At 41.5% G+C, this 20,934-nt stretch overlaps 1 protein-coding gene across 1 annotated transcript in view; it reads right to left on the bottom strand.

The window, feature by feature from the left end:
- Positions 1-20,934, bottom strand: part of CAT (catalase) — a 36,997-nt gene that overhangs the window by 9,921 nt on the left and 6,142 nt on the right. The window contains exons 2-9 of the mRNA XM_003993157.5: positions 13,079-13,250; positions 11,900-12,010; positions 10,568-10,698; positions 9,967-10,071; positions 9,245-9,370; positions 6,052-6,243; positions 5,468-5,620; positions 2,063-2,201 (exon numbers count right to left, since the gene is read on the bottom strand). Coding sequence (XP_003993206.1) covers positions 2,063-2,201; positions 5,468-5,620; positions 6,052-6,243; positions 9,245-9,370; positions 9,967-10,071; positions 10,568-10,698; positions 11,900-12,010; positions 13,079-13,250 — 1,129 coding nt within the window. The remainder of the gene's footprint in view (positions 1-2,062; positions 2,202-5,467; positions 5,621-6,051; positions 6,244-9,244; positions 9,371-9,966; positions 10,072-10,567; positions 10,699-11,899; positions 12,011-13,078; positions 13,251-20,934) is intronic.

Below are 20,934 nucleotides of genomic sequence, written 5' to 3'. Positions count from 1 at the left end.
TCAGCACTCATTTATCTAGACTTCTAGAAAAAATAAGGATAAAATGCAATCAAAGCCTATTTTACAACTTCTGGAATAAATGAAAAGGCTTTTCTTTTTCATTTTGGCATATTTACTTTCCTACCTGCTTTGACCGGTATTAGCCGAAGCTTGAGTTACCTGAGCACATGCTGCCTAAATAGGAGTGGCCTAGAAACATAGTAAGTGTTCTGAACAAACCAGTCTGAGCTTGGAACTTTAACCAGCTCACTGCCAGAACAGATTATCCAGAGTGAATAATCATAATCAAGATGCACCTGTACATGACACTGATCAAGGTACCAAGTGCACGTAGGAAGAAGGAAGGCACCATACTATTACGGAGCCCAATTACTAGGCCTTGGAAGTCATTCTAGGTGAGCTTCATCTATATCAAAGGTGTTGTGCTCCAACAACCAGCCACTACAGTGGTCTTCTGCATTTAGAATCAGCTCTTTGAAATGTGCCTATTTGGGTAATTTTAAAATTCTATTTCCAAATAAGTTCCGACCTTTACTCAAAGTAGGAGTTGTCTTCAAGTCTTTGACTACTGGGAACAATTAAGCTCTTTCATCAAAACTCAAGAGCACAACCCAAATGCTTGGCTTTTAAAACTGGGCAAACGGTGTGTCAAAATGTAGCCTTAAGTAGTTTTTTCATACATATGCCACTATAATGGTAAACAAGAATGATAAACATGAAACAGGTACTAATTAATGAAGTTCTGAAATCTACATGAACCTCTCTGATACAGGTAGTCTCAATAACAGAAGGACTGAGGAATATGAAAGAAAAAAAATCACTTTAGAATAAAAGTACAGAAGACAGATACAAGGAAGTAACAATTACTTTGGGTAATAACACACCCCGTTAGCCCTATAAACCTCAGAAAGCAGAAGTATTGCAAACACCTAATATAATCAGTTAGTGAGTAAATAAACTTGTTAAATACATAGAAAAGGCTTAGTCATGATGATAACAAATGCAAGTCACAAAATCATGTAAACAAAATAATCTTAAGTATATAAAAAATAGTCACAGAAAAAAATACAGCAAGAAATACAGCAAAATGCAACAGTTGTGGTCTCTGAGGGCTGGGGCTGTAAGTGGGTTTTTCTTCTCCCTTCTCTTCTTTCCCTTATGTTTTCTAAATTTTCTTTAGGGCACATGTATTACTATTATCATAGAAAAGTCATCTTTGAATATAGACATCTATAGCCATAGATATAAATATAAATCAGCAGTAAAATTTCTAAAGGGATCAATGTAAGCAGCCTATTACTAAAATAAATGTGTCCTAAATAGAAAACAAAAAGAAAATTAAAATCTATATTAAGCTAGAAAATATTAAAAGGAAAAAAACATTAATTAAACAGTCTCTAATTAGAACATGTTATCACAAATAGAGGCTGCTGGTACATGGCACCAAAAACAGAAGTCAAAAGAAAAAAATCGTAAATTTGAAAAATGAGTTCCAAAAAACAAAATGATGCACTACAGTCTCATCTCACCAGTTGATTTACATGAATTCAACTACATGCCCTTAGTGAAAAGGGAAGAATGCCTTGATTTACTCTGTCTCCCTTACCTCACCTGCCCCATCCCCTCTGAACTCCAGCTACATTTGCTCCTCCTCAGCCCCGGCAAAGTGCAAAGAGGAACAAGAAACAGGAACTCTTGGCTGTTGCACTTCCAAGAGTCTAAGTCCTAGCGATTTAAGAAACTATCTACTTTGTGAAGTCCCTAAAACCTAACCCCTAAATTGAATGCTACTCGACAACGGCCAGTGTGTGAAGGATTTTCCTCCCTGCCTTTCACTATCAGATGGACAGCAAGTAAAAATGTGAGATGGGAACTGTCAATAAAACCTATCGGATAAAGTATACAGATAAACTTTCCTTGCTTCATAGAGGAGAAGGTCCCCTGGGTCTTCTCCACAGAGCAGGACACGGCAAACCGCTGGCCTGGCATGGCGTCCCCTGCCCTCTCCCCGCTCAGCAGGGCCCTCTGCCCTCCCTGGGCGAGCCGAATGTCTTAGGCGTACCCTGATTGTCGACCATGCACATGGGGCCGTCACGCTGGTAGTTGGCCACTCGAGCACGGAAAGGACAGTTCACAGGTATCTGAAGATAGTTGGGTCCCAGGCGGTGGCGGTGGGTGTCAGGATAGGCAAAAAGGCGGCCCTACAGTTATAAATGAAACAGGCATTGGTGCTGTGCAGTAACAAACAAAACAGAAGGGTCTATAAACTTCATTCTCAACTTTGTAGCACAAAGCACTCTGTACCGGGTTACCACAAAACGCTGCCTACTATCCCCTGAAGACAGCAAAGTTTCTTCCCTTATGAAATGAGTTCTCCCTAACTGAACAGCTCTTAATCTTCCACGTCACACAGCGAAACAACTCCAGATTTTCACACCTGTTCTAGGTAAGAACTCCTTTGTTTTCTCAAATAACAAGTTAGCGTCCTGTCTTATATTACTTCCTACTCTCAGAGATGTATCACATCGTAGGCAACTAACTGGAATCTGTGTCCTTTTCACGGTGATCTGGCTTACCACTTTGGACGACCCTTGAAAATTTATTAACGTGACCTTGCTGAAAGGTAACTGAACCCACTGTCCATTACCATACAACCACTACCACTCTCGGACACTCCTCAGCTCCCGTTGGAGTAATTTCAAAGTTCTCACGGGCTCTCCGCTTCCCGCCCCTCCTCCGACAGTATCGTCCTACACACTCCCGCCACAAGAATGGGCCTAAGGCCCCACACCGATTACGTTACTTACCTACTTTAAACCTTTCCTCACTGGTCACCAAGTGGCTAAACGAGTATCACGGTTCTTCCCTACATGTCTCCTCACATGCTCCAAGGCATTAGAACTCACAGCCAATGACTTGAGAAGTTGTGGAAAAACCGGGCTAGGGACTGATATCTTGACTGCGCCCACTCCATAAAGCCCTTTCACTTTCTAAACACACTTTTAAAAACTGTAAAGACAGCACATTGAATATAAAATACATGTTTGCCACAACCACAATGCTGATAGAAATTATATGATTCATTCATATAATTCAATTCACCCATATAATTGCATGGTTTGCATTTATCATCTTTTCTCAGGACTCTCTTCCCAACAGTTTCAATGAAATGGCTTAGACATTTATTTTTTCTTGTTGCAGAGAACATGTATTTGATCTGTGGTCCTTTCCCCTGGGCCTAGGCCTCCACCCAATGCTTCGGTGCTCTTCTAATTGTATGACTCGGTGTTGTTAACCGTCTCCATGTCTCACTGTGGTCCCAGAGACCCATGGTGACACGGACTGTGAAAAGAATTTTGATGACATTTGCTCCTCACCCTGTTTCCTCAATACCAAGGCTATGTAGTCTTGGCTCTACCCGTGCCAAGTTCATGCCTTGACAAATCCCATTAACCTCCTTCACACGGTCCAGCCGCCTTCCAACTCCAGGCGGGGAGGTTGAGAGCCCAGGGTCATGCTGTCTTGGCTTCCTTTCCTTTCCATTTTCAACACAGGCACTTCTGCCTATCCTCTGCACTCTGCTTGGCCTTTCTTCTCTCCTCCCTAACCTTCACTTCTCTCTTGTTCTGTCACCAACTGGAGCGATGCTACTTGATCACAGATCACATTTCTCAAAACGGAAGAAACCTTCTTTTCCTAAAAGGTCTAACTGTACAAACTTCTACTTAAGCACTGAAGTCCCCTCTGACGTATGTTCCATGTACCCAATCCTACGTCTTCTACTTCAGGAAAAAGTGACTGCTTACAGTTTAAATACAGTCCACCATTGTATCTATACTCAGGTCTCTCTCCTGCCCCATTTCATCTCTGTTGAAAACTGAAATCCTATCCATTCTTCAAAAGCTATCTCAAATGATAGCTCATTCTCAAAACTCTGTGATCATCCTCCTAACAGACAAGATTTCTCCTGATTCACGGGGCCTTCTGCTTTATATTATAGTTATTTTCAGTCTTTATATCTGTTATAGCAGCCAGGATAGTTTGCCACACACAGAGGTATTCAATTTATAGTAGTTAAATTGAACTGAAAACGAACAAAAACTTATTTTCTATAAAAGTCCCAAATGTTCCCAATGTCAAATCAAACAAGGTTCTATTAAAAAAAAAAAATACAGGGCACCTTAGCTTGTCTCCATGGACAGTGACTCCTGAACTGGACTTGGACACTTATATAAGAACCATCCGGGGGCGCCTGGGTGGTGCAGTCGGTTAAGCGTCCGACTTCAGCCAGGTCACGATCTCGCGGTCCGTGAGTTTGAGCCCCGCGTCAGGCTCTGGGCTGATGGCTCAGAGCCTGGAGCCTGTTTCCGCTTCTGTGTCTCCCTCTCTCTCTGCCCCTCCCCCGTTCAAGCTCTGTCTCTCTCTGTCCCAAAAATAAATAAACGTTGAAAAAAAAATTTAAAAAAAAAATTTTTTAAAAAAAAGAAGCATCCATCTGTCACTATGGTCTGATCTGGGGTAATGATCTTTAACCCCTGTATCATGGTCAGAGTCCAAAAAAACACAAGAGATTGATTTACTCACTAATTATTAAACCAATTATTTTCCTACTGACTTCTGGCCCCCCAAAAATATTTTTCCCTATTTCTACTCTTTTTTTTATGTTTATTTACTTTGGACGGGGGGATGGAAGAGGCATAGAGACAGGGAGAGAGCGAATCCCAAGCAGGTTCTGAGCTGTCAGGGCAGAGCCTGACCTTGGGTTCAATCCCATGAACCTAGACATAATGATAGGTGTCGAAATCAAGAGTCGGACGCTTAACCAAATGAGCCACCCAGGCTCCCCTACTCTTTCTACTCTTGAAAGAGCATAATGGAAAGTGATTTAAAAAAAAATAGTGAATGAGTAGGAACATTACTGAGACAAATGGTTAAATTAACCCACTGCCTTCAATCAGTGGCAACAGACATTTAGTTCATAAAAACCATCTCCTGTCTCCTTTTACAGATGGAAAAATTCAAGCATCACCATGGAAGAGGAAATGAATCAAGTTATACTGACCAAGGTGTTATAATCAATTAATAATATTCCCTCCCATCAATTACAGACTGAACAAAGAGTGCTTTCTTTACTCTATGGATAGCTGAGGTTTTTCTAATGTAACTTCTTTTAAACTAAGAGACTAAATGTCAAAGTCTTAACATACTGAAAGACTTTACTATGAAATTTGCTTTATACTGTAATACTATAATCTACGAATGCTTCAGTCAGACCCACAGGAACTGAGGAAACTAAGGACCTAGATGAAAATTTAAGTGATGTTTTGGTTAATTCTTCATACAAAAGTCAGGCCAAATTACACAGTGTGTGTGTGTCTGTGTGTGTGTGGGGGGGGGGGGGGGGGGGTGCCCACGCACGCATATGTGTGTGCTCCTGCCTCTGAACATCTCAATCCACCAGGTTTACCTGAAGCATTTTGTCAGGGCTGGGCTCAATTCCAGGTGGCATGTTGCTTGGGTCAAATGCCATCTGTTCAACCTCAGCGAAGTAATTCACTGGATTCCGGTTTAAAACCAGTTTACCAACTGGGATAAGAGGGTAGTCGCTGTGAGGCCAAACCTAAAAATAAATGTCATATTCACAATTACCAGACAACCAACTACAGGAAACTAATATAATGAAGCCCACGATAATAAGTGAAAATAGTGATTTTTTTAATCCAATAAAATGAAAAGAACTTCAACTGAGTACATTGGTTGAATCTTTCACAACAGTTAATGGTAAATATTGACATCTTCCCTGGGCACAAGTACATCAGCTTTTCAAGATCTGTTCCCTGCTAATAACGATAGATCAAGCCACCTAGAAGAACTCAATGAACTCAGCAAACAGGAACTAGAAGTGTGATGCACAGATTAGCAAAATCCAAAGAGGCACCACTGCCATTTTGTACATGACTTCTCTATCATTATGAATGCTTGACTGGAATCTGTAAAATTAGACACAAAGAGACTTAAAAAAGAAAACAATTTGGTTGTCAACAGACTCACCTTGGTGACATCAAATGGATTAAATGGAAAGGTTTCTGCCTCACTGAACGTCATGACCTGGATGTAAAAAGTCCAGGAGGGGTAGTTGCCTGTGGCGATGGCATTGAAAAGGTCCCGGAGGCCATAGTCAGGATCTTCCTGGGAAAGTCGTGCTGCGTCTTCAACAGAAAGGTTTTTGATGCCCTGGTCAGTCTGCAGAATCAGAGAAAGAAGCTCATGCTGAAATGTACTGGCAAAGTTACGGAACTTTAATCAGTTATGCACTGAGGAGGATGAGCGATGCTACACAAACACTGGACCTTCCTTGTGACAATTCCACTCTTCAACTCTGATCCAAATATGAATTTATCAACAAGAAATTCCACTTGGTTATCCTCATTCTTTTAAATGTGCAGGGATTCTGTAGGTGCATTTCATATTTAAAATTAGTCCTCTCTTTCCCTTTCTGTACCCTTTATTTTTTTAATTTAACTCTTAACATATAGTTGATTTTCAACGTGTCACCCATAATCAGAATGCCATGACACTGTCTTCAGAAAAGCCAAAAACTTTTTGGTGTAACATATACATAACATAAAATGTACCACTTTAACCATTTTAAAGTGTCCAATTCAGTAGATTTTTTTGAGTACATATCTCAAAATAAAGTTTCCAGGTAATATGGTAATTGTATGTTTGATTTCTTGAGGAACATCAAAATTGTTTTCCAGGTGGCTATTATTTCAATTGTTATACTCATATTACTTTTCAAATCAGAAAAAAGAGCAAAAAATATTTTTAAATGAGCAAAAAATTAATAAAAGGACTATCTTTTTTCATGAAGTAATTTTTAACTCCCTGTTTTATAATAGCTCAAATAAATTACTGAGATTATGCTCAGCTAGCATCCCTCCACCTCTACTGTCTTCCTTTTTTTAAAAGAAATCATAGAATCATAGTTCATACAGCTGAAAAGAACTTCAGTAGAGCCACTCTGAACCAATTCTGACTATGAGTAGGCAAAATTAGTATTCTGACTTCCCAAGCAAGCCATTAAAACCCAAATAAGTTAGTCACTGTCACCGGTGTTCCTATTATCACACCATACTGCTCTTCAACAGATTTCCACCTATATCTTATTCTGAAGATCCCCACAAGCCAAGCTTCGAAAGATCTCAGCAAAGTGAACTCTGAAACTCTTTCTATCACAGAAATCTCAAGTCTCGCTAACCAGTGGCAAGACCTGAACTCTTCTTACTATCAGACCAGAAGTACAATCACCTTCCAGATTTAAAACTGGAGGTCACCATCTGCAGATCACCCAGAGAGCGAATCCATTAAATTGTGCAATAATATTGCAATACTTTTCTGATTTTAATTGAATTCCCTTGGGCTCAAAAAAGACTAACCATAGGTCAGAATAATCCAGACTGATACATCCAAGTAGGTCTCAGGCTATCCCAGGGCCCTCTGCTGAAGAGACCCATAAGCAACCCAATCCTTGCAGGATCATGGACAGTTGCTATGATTATGCCAATTTTAGAGTGACAAAGCTGGAGCACAGAGAACTTTCAATAATAGTAGACCAAGTCACAGTTATCTAGAAGAGGGAAGAGTTGAATTCAGACTGGTCCAATTACAAAGCCACCACCATGCCGGTGCACCAGACACAATCACTTAGTCTGGCTCCCAGTGACACTACCCCTCTCCTCTTGGCACTTACAAGCCCGCAGGGCAACTGTTTCTTAAAACTCTTCCTTGCCGGGGCGCCTGGGTGGCGCAGTCGGTTAAGCGTCCGACTTCAGCCAGGTCACGATCTTGCGGTCCGTGAGTTTGAGCCCCGCGTCGGGCTCTGGGCTGATGGCTCAGAGCCTGGAGCCTGTTTCCAATTCTGTGTCTCCCTCTCTCTCTGCCCCTCCCCCGTTCATGCTCTGTCTCTCTCTGTCCCAAAAATAAATAAATGTTGGAAAAAAAAAAAAAAAACTGTTCCTTGCCAAAGATTATAGATCCAAGTTATAAGTATAAAGAGGGGAGACAGTTTTCCTGTTTGATATACATACATAAGTTGTTCAGATAAAGATTAAAACAGGACAGAAGGAAATAACAGGTCTTGGGACAGATACCATTAAGAGGGAGACTGCATTTGTCCTCAGTCCACTTCTGTTTGTGCTTATTTTAGCAGTAGTATTTGGAAACATGTTCTTAGGCAACCAGAGATTCTTTAAATAACCTTCTAGAGTTCCCTGAGAATACTGCTTATTGCAACAAATGCCAAGATCATAGTAAGAAAGAAGAGCCCTTTAAAACACTTCAATTAATTCAAATGTTCTCAAAGCTTTCCCTGAAGGAAAGTTATTCGACATGATTGTATGAAAGTAAATGAAAAAAAACCAGAATTTTTATTTTCTTACATTTGTAACTGATTTTACTTTTTTCCCTATTCAGAATATACCCTTGATACATGCTAAATAAATGGATGGAGGAGTTAAAAAGTTAGAAGAAATGTTTCTGGAAAGATAGTATCAGACATTGAGAGTAATGGTGAGATTGGTATTATAGACAAGAAGTCCCCATTTCTGCCACTGTCCCCTCCTGGACCACAAAAGGTATCTATGCTCAAATCAATGACTCTGCGCTAGGAAAGGCAAAGCAACATAATACTTCACTGTTTGCTAAGGCTTGACTCTAAACTCCAACAAAGAAGTCTAGAAAGCTAGGCTAAACATGGTAGAAATCTCCTTTCATATAGCATGAAGGCCTGTATTATCTCCTTACATTTGAGCCCAAAACAAAACCTTAGGTCTTCCCTCTCCAGGGAGAATGGATACGCACCTGCCAGCACCAGAAACATTAACCCAGAGAACCAGCATGAAATGAGTATTTTCCCAAATATTTACACATTTCTCCCAGGACCCCAGAAGGAGAAGAGAGCTTGACCGTTGCCAGCAGCTGTGTGTTCCTACCCTCTGGCCACATGGAAAGAGACCAAAGAGAGCCCACACGGTTCCCCTAACAGGGCAGCGCACACCTGTTCATTTGGGCATAGCCAACAGAAGAGTCATGGTCCTGATCAGCTAAGTCAATACTTCCCAGCCTTCGGAGTGGACATAAGGGAAAGGTGGAAAGGGCCTTGATCTCTGCCCAATCCTCAAGAGAAGTAAGGAGACATGGGTGGTGAGAGCTTTGTCCCCTCTTCCCCAAAGGCAACACGTACCTTATAATGGAATTTGCAATAAACTACCTCTCCACTCGCATTAACCAGCTTGAAAGTATGCGATCCATATCCATTCATGTGCCTGTGTCCATCTGGAATCCCTCGATCACTGAACAAGAAAGAAACCTAAGAAACAGAAAAGTAAATAAAGCCTAAATTTTTTCAGTTTCAATCAAAACATCCTAGATTCTTAAGACATTCCTAAGTTTCCAAAAAAATCTCTTAATGACATGGGACACACTAACCAAGTACCCACAGGAAAGGTTATCATTAGTATCGTTTATACAAAATAACAAGAATTTTAAAGCAGAATGATATGTAAATCATTAGCCTCATGGCTCAAAATTCTATAAAGAAAAGCAAAAGCAAATCTGAAAACTAGCTAACTTGTTATTCAAAATCTATTTTAACAGTAAACGTGTTTGGTACCACTCTTCCCTTCTCTCCCTGATACAAAGAGCTTTACTTCATACTAGAGGCTTTAATCCTTAGTATTGGGAAATATCAATTGATAATGTTTCTAGATCATTTAAGGCCTATGAATGAGGGAAGATGAACAAATGCAGATTATAAAACTCTTCAGGATCAAGCAACCTGAGGAAGCCTCCCAAAAAGAAAGTCAGAAACCAAGTGCAGTGAGATAACCAGTACTGGAGAAATGGCACTACGGGGCACAATTAACAGTGACATGTTCTGATACAGTGAAAAAGGAGAGCCCCCACCTGATGCAGAGACTCAGGGCGCAGGCTCCAGAAGTCCCAGACCATGTCCGGATCCTTCAGGTGCGTCTGAGGGTTTCTCTTTTGACTGTGGATAAAGGACGGAAACTAAACAGAAAAGGAGACAAAAATCCAAAAATCAAGTTTATCGGAGTGATGGTGTCTTACATTATACATTGCCTATTGTTAGGTAAGCAATATAATTGCTATAATTGTTGGATGATAATTCTGAATAGTATAATCCCAGAATTTCACACTGCCAAACCCTAAAACAAAATTTACCCTCTACATGTTCCCAGGACAAAGTGCCTCTTTTCATTCATGGCCTTAATGGGAATAGTCCCATTACATGGAAAACTGGACTATTCCCATTAAGTCAGTGAATCTTGAAATGCCAAACTGAGGACCAACAGTAATTGTTACTTGATCTCATAAAAAGATACTAAATACAGAAAAATGTGCTTTAAAAGGCAATCCAACCAACCCAAATTCTCTTCTTTCTGCTTTTCCCAAGGCCTCTCCTCAAAGGACAGTCGAAACAGATTGTCTGAAACCAATTTAAATCAACAAACATTTGTAGAGTGCAAGATACTTTATCACCTACCAGTATGGCATCCCTGATGAAAAAAATGGGAGTGTTATTTCCAACAAGATCCCAATTACCATCCTCTGTGTAAAATTTCACTGCAAACCCACGAGGGTCCCGAACTGTGTCAGCTGAGCCCGACTCTCCAGCTAGAAGGTTCAAATGGGAAAAATGAGGCATAAGCCTAAGGTCATAAAAAAACATTAGGATCTATGCTTTCCAACCCACTTCCTAGAAGGAAATCAGTCACTTAAGTGCCTGAGCCATTATTTCTACCACCTGCCAGCCAATTCAGTCCCCAAATTAAACAAAATAATTGATATTAAGAAGAGAGAGAGTTTTTGGGGCGCCAGGGTGGCTCAGTCAGTTGAGCGTCCGACTTCAGCTCAGGTCATGATCTCCTGGTTTGTGAGTTCGAGCCCGGTGTCGGGCTCTGTGCAGACAGCTCAGAGCCCGGAGCCTGCTTCAGATTCTGTGTTTCCTCTCTCTGCCCCTCCCCTGCTCATGCTCTGTCTCTCTCTGTCTCAAAAATAAATAAAAAACATTAAAAAAGAAGAAAGGAGAGTTTTACATAACTGTAAAAGCTGAAAAGATTACCCACTTAACATAAAATAGTTCAAACAGGTAATTAAATTTTAAATTAAAATAAAGGAAGAAAATAATTGTAAAGATTAAGGTAGTAAACAAAGAGAATAAGTGAGTTGTCAAAATTATGAGGTTAATATTAAGAAACTGAGTTAAAATATAGATTCTTATTCTTAGCATCATTTATTTTTTGCATCCACAGTATTTTAAAAATGCACAAACACAGACTGAAACAGAAACGGAATTATTCATGCATGTGGTGTATTAAGATGTAGTTGATAGATCTAATTCTTACTCGTGCTACTGAAAAAAATCACTTAACCACTGGAAATAGAAATAGCCCCACCCTGCAAAGCAGATCCTACAGATGAGATTACAGACAATGTCTGTAAAGTGCCCAACGATGAATGGCACGGAGTTAATTCCCAATAAAGGGTGGCTGTTGTGGTTACTGAATAAGCTTCCTACTCCACATTTCCATCTGAGGCAACCACTTGTGGGAAGGTTCTTTCCAAATGTCACAGAATTGCAGCAGCGGTGGCCTCTGCATAAGTGTGATTTCCTAAGACCTCGACAAACAGAATTAAAAGTAACTTCCTGCATGGCTCGAAACAATTTTTCCACTGTAAAAACCTGGTATCGTTTGGAGAAGTGTTTTTTTTTTCTACCTTCTAATACGCTTTCCTTGAAATGAAGTTATAAATGCCCAAAATAAGGTACAGGGTTGAGTTACGCAGTGCCAGTCACCCAAACAGATGGACTTACCGACAGTGGAGAATCGAACCGCAATGGGAGTCCTCTTTCCAATATGCTCAAACACCTTTGCTTTGCAGTATTTGGTAATGTCATGAGTGACCTCGAAGTAGCCAAAAGCTCCTAATGAGGAGACACAGAAACCCTCATCGTGAGACCATCACAGACCACCGGGCCCCCAATAGGCAGCTAGGTGACAAGGGAAGCCGATGGTTCGGCACTGGCCTTCTGGGAGCTTCTGAGATGATGGGAGAAGGGGAGATAGATGGCCAAACACAAAATGAATGGGGACAAAATGCAAAGTCCTGTTACCACTCAGCGGTAACCCAAGGGCTACACAGCTGGAGCCAAGAAGAAAAAGAGACGAGTGGGAGTGGAAGTAGCAAGTCAAGGCTGACCCAAGGACACAGGGCCTGAGGAGGCCTTGAAGTACAGGTAGGACCTAGGAGATGACGAGAAGAACAGGGAGAAGAGGAGAAAACACAGGGAAAGAAAGAATAGGATAAACACAAATAAGACACCACAGGCCAAACAACAAACTGAACAGCATACCAAAGTCGTGATGGAAAAGCCACACAGAAAAAGCTGGAGAGGGATGGAAGAAAAAAATAAAAAAACTAGAAAGTTCTAACCGGGAGTCCAAGCAAGCAGCTAGGAGAAAAATTTTTTCTTCCTTCCCATCAAGCTGGCTTGTCCAATTGAGTTTTTGGCTTTATTCTAAACAGCACCCTATCTTTTGTTTCTGTAATAAAAGCAAGATAAAAGTTTTCACAACTTTTGGACAAAAAGGAAAAATCACCGGAAATCTACCACCCTAACACAACTATCCTCCATTTTGCACCATTCTTCCCAGTATGTAGCCAATTAGGGCTCCATCTAAATCTAGCTACAATTCCAGAATGCCCATGTCTCTATTTTCATATTTTTATTTCTTCACTAAAGTGCATAATGGAAGAAAAGGAAGATTACTTTCGTTTTTAGTAAAATGAAGCATTTTACATATAACGTTCAATCCAGAGAAATAACCATCATTTTATTACGAGCTCCTCTCCTGATGGACATTTTTTTCCCTTTCTCCCAAGAATGGAGATTTGCTGCTTCTATTAAAGAAGCCCAAACCCTGTGAAAGGTAAATTTTTAACCCAGGTATTATGAAACAATCCTTTCACAACAAATAAACATAGCTCTCACCTGCGCCTTTAGCATGCACGACTCTCTCAGGAATTCTTTCCCGGTCAAAGTGAGCCATTTCATCAGTGAAAACCACATCCTGAACAAGAAGAGGTCCCCGGGGCCCTGCTGTAATAACATTAAGTTTGTCTCCGATTGGATTACCGGCCCCAGTGGTCAGGACATCAGGTTTCTAAAGTGAACAAACACAAAAGAACACAAAAGTGTGCAGAGACTCAGTACAATCAAACCATTATTTACACTGCCAGAGGGCACACCGCTTTCCAATTTTTATACCTTCTGCTCCAGCTCTTTTTAAATTTCCTGTCTGAACTGCTGAAATACTACAAGATATGCCATTGCCTGAAATGTATAGGTCAGTCTTGGAAACCCTTGAAAAATCTCAACCCCAATCTGCTAAGAAATCCGCTCTGAAGAGTGGAAAGAAGGCTCACTAGCCTGCCACCTCGCTCGGCCCCTGCTCTAGATACAGCCACCAGTGGGCTGGAAACCCCCAGATGGGGACCCCCCCTAAAGAGATCATATGTGCTCAACACTGAATGTCCAAGTGATAGTAAGAAGATGGTCTCCAGAGAAGCCATGCTGGCTCATGCTTGCGGATGCCTTAAGACTGCTACAGATGTGAAACTGGGTCATCCTGTATGGTGCACTCATTTCTCTCAAGCAGCATACACCAGCTATCTCCAATATCTCTTTTCAATTCCAAAACAAACAAACAAAAAAAAAAACCTCAAAAATTCAATGGCTTTTATTGTCACTGAAAATAAACTGTTGATGGTCAAGATGGATTATAGTATTAACTTGCTAAAGATGTCAAAGGTCCCTCAAATGGGACAGGTTATTTCACTGTAATAAAGAATTCATTTTAGGGGCGCCTGGGTGGTTCAGTCGGTTGGGCGTCCAACTTCAGCTCAGGTCATAATCTCACGGTTCGTGGGTTCGAGCCCCGCGTCAGGCTCTGTGCTGACAGCTCGGAGCCTGGAACCTGCTTCAGATTCTGTCTCTGCCCCTAAGCCACTCACATTCTGTCTCTGTCTCTCTCAAAAAGAAACATTAAAAAAAACATTTTTTTTTAAGAATTCATTTTAATCCACCCAATTCTTCAATATCAGTTACACTGGAAGCCCCTCAGCTGTCCCTTCTCTGGGACGGGACCAGCAGTATGTTTTAATTAGTGATCCTACACAGCTCTTAGCATCATCTTGCTTTATGGTCACACACTCTGCTCTTGACCAGAGACAAATGTCTCTCCAATGTCTTCCCCTGGCCTCTGGGAAACCAGGGGAGATGTGTGGGTGAAGCAGAGCTAAGCCACCTCCATTCTAGGGGAACAACTCAAAAAGGTCCAGTGATGGAAGTCCACGATACCAGCTTCCTGTGCCCAGAAAAGCACTATGCACAGAATTTTCGCAAACCTGAAATGGAGTGGATAACTTTTGCTCTCGAGACACGCCCGCTCTGAGTAGTAAAATAAACTCAATACCTGTCTCTTCTCTACAAGGGGATATGAGGAGGAGAGGGGTCACTTAAAAAACTATAAAAATACCATGAGCTCTTTGGGAAAAGGCACTGAATAAGAGAGATCTTGGAATCTGCAGAATTAATAAACAAGACTCATACACACACTAGGATACCCCCCTGCCCACCGGAGTTCTATTCACATGGAAATAGGAAGAGGCCAACATGGAACCGTGGAGGAACTGTGAGCACTAGGTCCAACTTCCAGCTCTGTGTATGTACTAGCATATTACTTACTATTTCTGAGTCTCAACTTTTCACCTGTAAAATGGACAAGAAACAACTACCTCCTAGAGTTAATGCATGGATTAAAAATGCTAAGTTCGTGCCAAATGAGGGCCCCACACAAGGCACACACATGCTAACGTTTTACTGGCTGTGTGAACGTGCTGTGATAACAAAAGCAAAGCATTTTAGGTATCTTTTTCTAACAACCATGGCACATGTGCAGCCATCCATTCAGATTCTCTTACCCTATCCCTTCCTCATCCAGCTGCAAACTCTCCCAAACATAAGAACGTTTAAGGGTCTAATCAGCAGATACCACCCAATCGTGCCACACTCTCTTTTGAAGATACACATGTACTAATACATGGATACTGTATACTTTTTATAATTATTATTAATTTAAAGTAGAAACTGAGGGGCACCTCAGTGGCTCAGTCGGTTAAGCATCTGACTCTTGATCTGTGTTCAGGTCATGATCTCATCATTCATGGTACCGAGCCCCACTCTGTGCTGACAGCACGGAGCCTGCTTGGGATTCTCTCTCTCCCTCTCTCTCTCTCTGTCCCTCCCCCCCATTCACGCATGCTCGCTCTCTCTCTCTCTCTCTCTCTCTCTCTCTCAAAATAAATAAGTAAACTTAAAAAAAAATAAAGTAGAAAATGAATCAGAAAAAGGAAGGAAGAAATTGCACAAGTTCACCTTTAGTTGAAACCTAAAACCTTGATTTTCAACTATGGCTGTCACTGGAATCACCTGCAAAGTTGTTGTTTTTGTTTTTGTCTTAGAGAGAGTGGAGAAGAGGGGCAGAGGGAGAGAATCTTAAGCCTTAAGCAGGCTCCATGCTTAGCACAGAGCTCGATCCCACAACCCTGGGATCATGGGATCATGACCTGAGCTAAAACCAAGAATCAGACACTCAACCGACTAAGTCACCCAGGCGCTCCACCTGGGGAGCTTTTTAATGCAGTGACAGCTGGGTCATCCACCTAGAAATTTCTGATATAATTAGTCCGGATGAGGCCTGGGCATCAGGATTGCTTTGAGCTCCCCAGGTGATTCCTAAGTGAAGCCAGGATTAAGAACCACTGACTTAAAGCTTTGGGGTGAACCACAATTAAAATAATAAGAATCTGAGCAAATAATTTGTCCACACCTTCCTGTGCTCTTTTCAACATATAAACATGGCACTAAAGGAAATCTAAAACTATAAATAGAGGGGACATCGCATAAAGGAGGAAGGTATGACAGGAGATACAAAGAAGCTCAGGAAAAGGAAAGGTAAACAGGTCAGTGTCACGTACATCCCTCCATCACTCATGGAAGCGATAAAACCACATCACATGTCCCCTCCTGTGAACCAGGTCAGAGTGATAGGCTCAAGAATAAAAACTATGCCCAGAGGAGGTACATGCATAGTAAGGTGGATGAATGAATGGCTGAGTGAAGAACTGAAGAATGAGATGGTCTCCCCTGATGGCCCAGACTCATGGAAACTTGGAAGAAGGAATGGCAGAATTTTCCCGCGTTTTGGCCTCCCTCCCACCCTGTGCAAGAATGTCCACCACAACACCGATCAAGCTAAGATATGAAACCTGGGTTTCAAAGTTACAAATGTAGCACTCAGCCTCTCTTCCTTGCTCTAATAGATCAAAGGCCCTAATTTTTAACAGCTTTCTTCACACACACTAAACAGAAACAACATCACAAGCTTAGAGCTCTAAGCTCTAAGCTTGCTCTGCTAATGGGATGGAGGGTGGCCATTTCCAGTCCAAAGTTAATCAAGAAAGGCAGAGAATCAATGCAGTTGACAGAACTGTACAGAACTCCTAATTTCCCTTAATAACCACCATTTCTGGAGCACCTGCCATATGCAAGGCTTTATCCCAGCTACCTTTGCATAAGTCACCTCACTTAAGCCTCCAATAATCCAGTGAGAGACATGTTATTATTCCCATGTAATGAGTGATGCTGTATGTATGATCAGAGACTTTGACTGATTTTACACAGATTTCAATGTTGGAGCCCAGGTTTACTTGTTACATATAAGAAGCAGGATGGGCAAAGAGATTTCTTCCAACTTGCTGATTATTATTATCATTATGTTGTTGTTGTTGTTGTTGTTGTTGTTGTTGTTTTTAAACTCAGATCACTTTAGAACTAGAAATTTTAATGACAGAAAAGCTTTTAATTGCTGGATAATTCTAAGAGCTCTCTCTCTCTCAGGAAAAGCAGCTTTTGTACCTGTTCAGGTGTTTACATCCTTCTGGCTGCCAATTATTCCTGATATTCATACACGCTTCTCCTAAACCACTCTTCCTGCTCTCACCCCTACACCATCCCTTGAGCTGGGCCAAGGGCATCTTCTTGTACCCCGCTGAACAAAATCCTTATAACTGCCGGTCTGCTTCACTGTTTTTCCTCTCTAGAGAGTATACTTGTTTTACATCTATATCCCTGATACCCGACACGATGCTGTTATCAACAAGTACACAAAAAAATGCTTGTGGATTCAACGTGTGAATAAATTAAACTATGGGCCAATCCAAAATGGCCAAGAAAGAGTATCCCTAAGTAGGAGGAGGAAGCAACAATAGTTTACCTCTCTCCCTGCGTCTCCCCTCCCTGAAATAAACAAGAAAAATCTGAATTCATAACTTCAAATTCTGATCAAACACCTTCAGACAAATGTTATGAAAACCGCTGCAGAAACTGGTAAAGAAGTACTTTGGCTTGGCTAAAAGCTGACACTATGATTAAAAGTAGGGACTCAAGGGGCGCCTGAGTGGCGCAGTCGGTTGGGCGTCCGACTTTGGCCAGGTCACGATCTCGCGGTCCGTGAGTTCGAGCCCCGCGTCGGGCTCTGGGCTGATGGCTCGGAGCCTGGAGCCTGTTTCCGATTCTGTGTCTCTCTCTCTCTCTGCCCCTCCCCCGTTCATGCTCTGTCTCTCTCTGTCCCAAAAATAAATAAACGTTGAAAAAAAAAAAAATTAAAAAAAAAAAAAAGTAGGGACTCAAAGTAAAATTCCATTTTGGCTTTGCTCTTTGTATCTTTTGGCTGGAGTTAAGCTATGAATGAAGAAATTTTCCTGGGAGGAGTAAGGTTGGCTTTCTCTGATAAAATATTTTATTGATGTAGTTTCCGCTTATTAGTGCCCTCGGCTCACAGAAGGCCCAAGAACTCACTAAATATCATTCTCCTGTTTTTTAATAAATAAAGACTGGTAATACAGTCACTCCCTAACTTTCAGCCCCAAAGGAGTCATAATGACACAGCTTCTCATTCTCAGAGTCCAACACAGAATATGCTTGATATTTTCTAGAAAATTATTGCTTAAAACACTACATTTATTCAACAAAGGTTCATCAAGTACCTACAATGTGCAGACCCATGTGCAGAAGACCGAAGACTGTCTTGGCCCTCAAATTTCTCTGGGGAAGTAGGAGAGATAGCAGAGTGCTCCAAGCCTCCTGGTCCATTCCATGGAAGGGGAGAGACTTCCCTGAGTGGGCAGTTTGGGAAAAGAATCCAGGCCTGCACAGGGACCCCACTCCTTTCCCCTTTAGAAACCAATGGCCACAGGCAGCACACATCCTTCAGCACACATCCTGCTCTCCCAGGGGGAGGCCTGGTAATCTTCATTGCCTACATGCAAGGAATAAATTCAACACAGGGGTTAATATCTCAGCAAGCTCTCTTGGCCAAAATTCCCAAGCCACAATCTCCAATTCACACTTGGAACTTACTCATCCCACTGACTCCTTGTTTCGGCTTGAGTATGGAATGTACATGTGACATTAGACATTCTCATTCTCATTAGACATTCTCATTAGACATTCTCAAACCGCAGAACAACAGTAATAACAGCTTACTAAGCAGGCATTGTTCTAAACTCGACCTGGGTTATCACAAGCTCTCTTAATTAAGGACTATTATAATTCCCATCATACAATAAAGGAAACTGAGGCACAGAGAAGTTATGCAACTCCCTCCAAGTCACCCACCTAGAAAAGGTCAGAATCAGAATTTAAACCCAAGCAAACTGGCTCAAGAACCCAAACTTTTAACCATACCACTATAACATTTCTTTAAACAACACAGCTCACATGTCCTGTAGACATTCTATGTGCTGGATAATCAACATACATTAATTTACACATATATATTACATAAATGAATCCTCAACAAGCCTTCAAGGTGGGGAGATTATCCCATTTTTAAAATGGGGAAACCATGGGGGAGGGAGGTGAAGTAACCTGCCCACAAGCAGTCAGACCATAATCTGACTCCTATCTGACTGTAAAACCTGACCCTTCACTGCTTCATTAAACCACCATAAACTGTGTTTACAACCACCAGAAGATAAAGAGGAGCTTAAAAGACATACCAATTAATGCAACGTGTTAACCTTATTCTGAACAAAGCATTCTAAAAGAGACAGACAGACATGTCAAGGGTCCCCAAAGACCACCCACCTCTAGGTGACTCCCTAGGAGGGGTCGCAGCTAGTCATACTCGGGCTATAATTTTTATAGCATTTTAATACAAAGCAAAACCCTAGCAAGGAGAAAAGGCACAATGGAGTGAAGTCCGGAGGAAACTAGCGCAAGCTTCCAGAGTCCTCTCCCAGGGGAGTCACATGGGACACGCTTAATCCCCCAGCGAGTTGTAGCAACACATGTGAAATGCTGTCTAGTGGGAAAGCTCATGAGAGACTCAGTGCCCAGGGATTTACATAAGGAGCTGATCGTGGAGGTGCCCCCTGGCTCCCAGAAGGAAAGCAGGTGTTCGGTACATAAAGCACATTGTTTGCACCCTTTGGCATGGTCAGCCACTCTTATCAGTTCAGGTGGGGGGAGCCGTTCTGAAATCCAACTTCCAGACTGCAGCCCAGGGCCACCCTTGCAGGTAGGCCTTTCTAGAGACCGTCTTCTCTGGTATATAGGTAAACTCTCTTCTGCACAATCAAGGTAAGTGAACACACTGACTGGCTGAGGACAGTAAGCAATTACTACTCACTTTTCTAGATGCAACAATGGTATTCTTAAAGAGTCCTTATCTTTTGGAGACACAGGCACTTGGGAGACTCATTACACAATCCTCTCTACTTCAGTTCTGGTTTGAAATCTTCCGCTATATAAAGTTTCAGAGTTTTCTTAAATCAAGAATCAAAGAGAAGTGTCTGATAAAAGAAATAAGGAAGAAGTTGAAGGAGGAGAAAGGGAGGCCTGCATCAGTCACCCTAACACATGGGTGCTCATTCTGACCACACTCCTGATTGAATCCGTCTGCCACCCTAAACCGTTTGGTCAAGACAAAGAGCAGAGCTCAGCCCTGTACACAAAACACACACGAGGCAATCAGCCAGATGGTTAATGCTGGCTCCTGCCCAGAGAGGGCTTATCGTCACCAGAAAATGTGGAAAACCCTAACTACCATGTAGGCTATTTAATCCTAAATTCCTGACTCAGCCTGATAGGCTTTTTTTTTTTATTAACCTTAAAACATTCCAAACATCAGAAGGTGCCCCTCTTAATGCCACATCACACCAGGGTGATTCGCAAGCATAAAATACGTGAATTGATAGCACTAGGAAATGTTTCTGATAGCCTTCATGACTGAAAGCTATGCTTTCTGGGCTAGGCGTGGGGACTTCATCACTGGGATACACTTTGTTTTGCAAGCTGACTTCATCGTGGTCAAGCCACCATGGTATAAAGTCAATGCCAGTTGGTCATTCTGAGTTCAAGAAGCAAGACCGATTTTCATTTTATTTTACTATTGTCTAAGTTATCCTATATCCTCCACCTAGGCTGTTGCCACTCAAAAAAAAATTTAAATAACGTATCATGGAAAAAGTGAAATCCAAAAAGAGTAAGAAAAAAAATCAAGCTGTTTTTTTTTTTAAGTATAATTAACATACATCTACAACATATTGATTCCATAATTCTATACATTACTCAATGCTCACCTTGGTAAGTGTGGCTCTGTCACCCTACAATGTTATTACAATATCCCAACTGTGTTCTTAACAAAGAACACAAAGGGATCCTGTTGGTACTAAACAAAGTATCTGAAAGCTTCTGAACAGGCCATTTCAGCAGTGCATTGC

Source organism: Felis catus, chromosome D1 (genome assembly GCF_018350175.1).
Source record: "Felis catus isolate Fca126 chromosome D1, F.catus_Fca126_mat1.0, whole genome shotgun sequence".
NCBI lineage: Eukaryota > Metazoa > Chordata > Mammalia > Carnivora > Felidae > Felis > Felis catus.
This window is presented reverse-complemented; position numbering and strand designations above follow the sequence as displayed.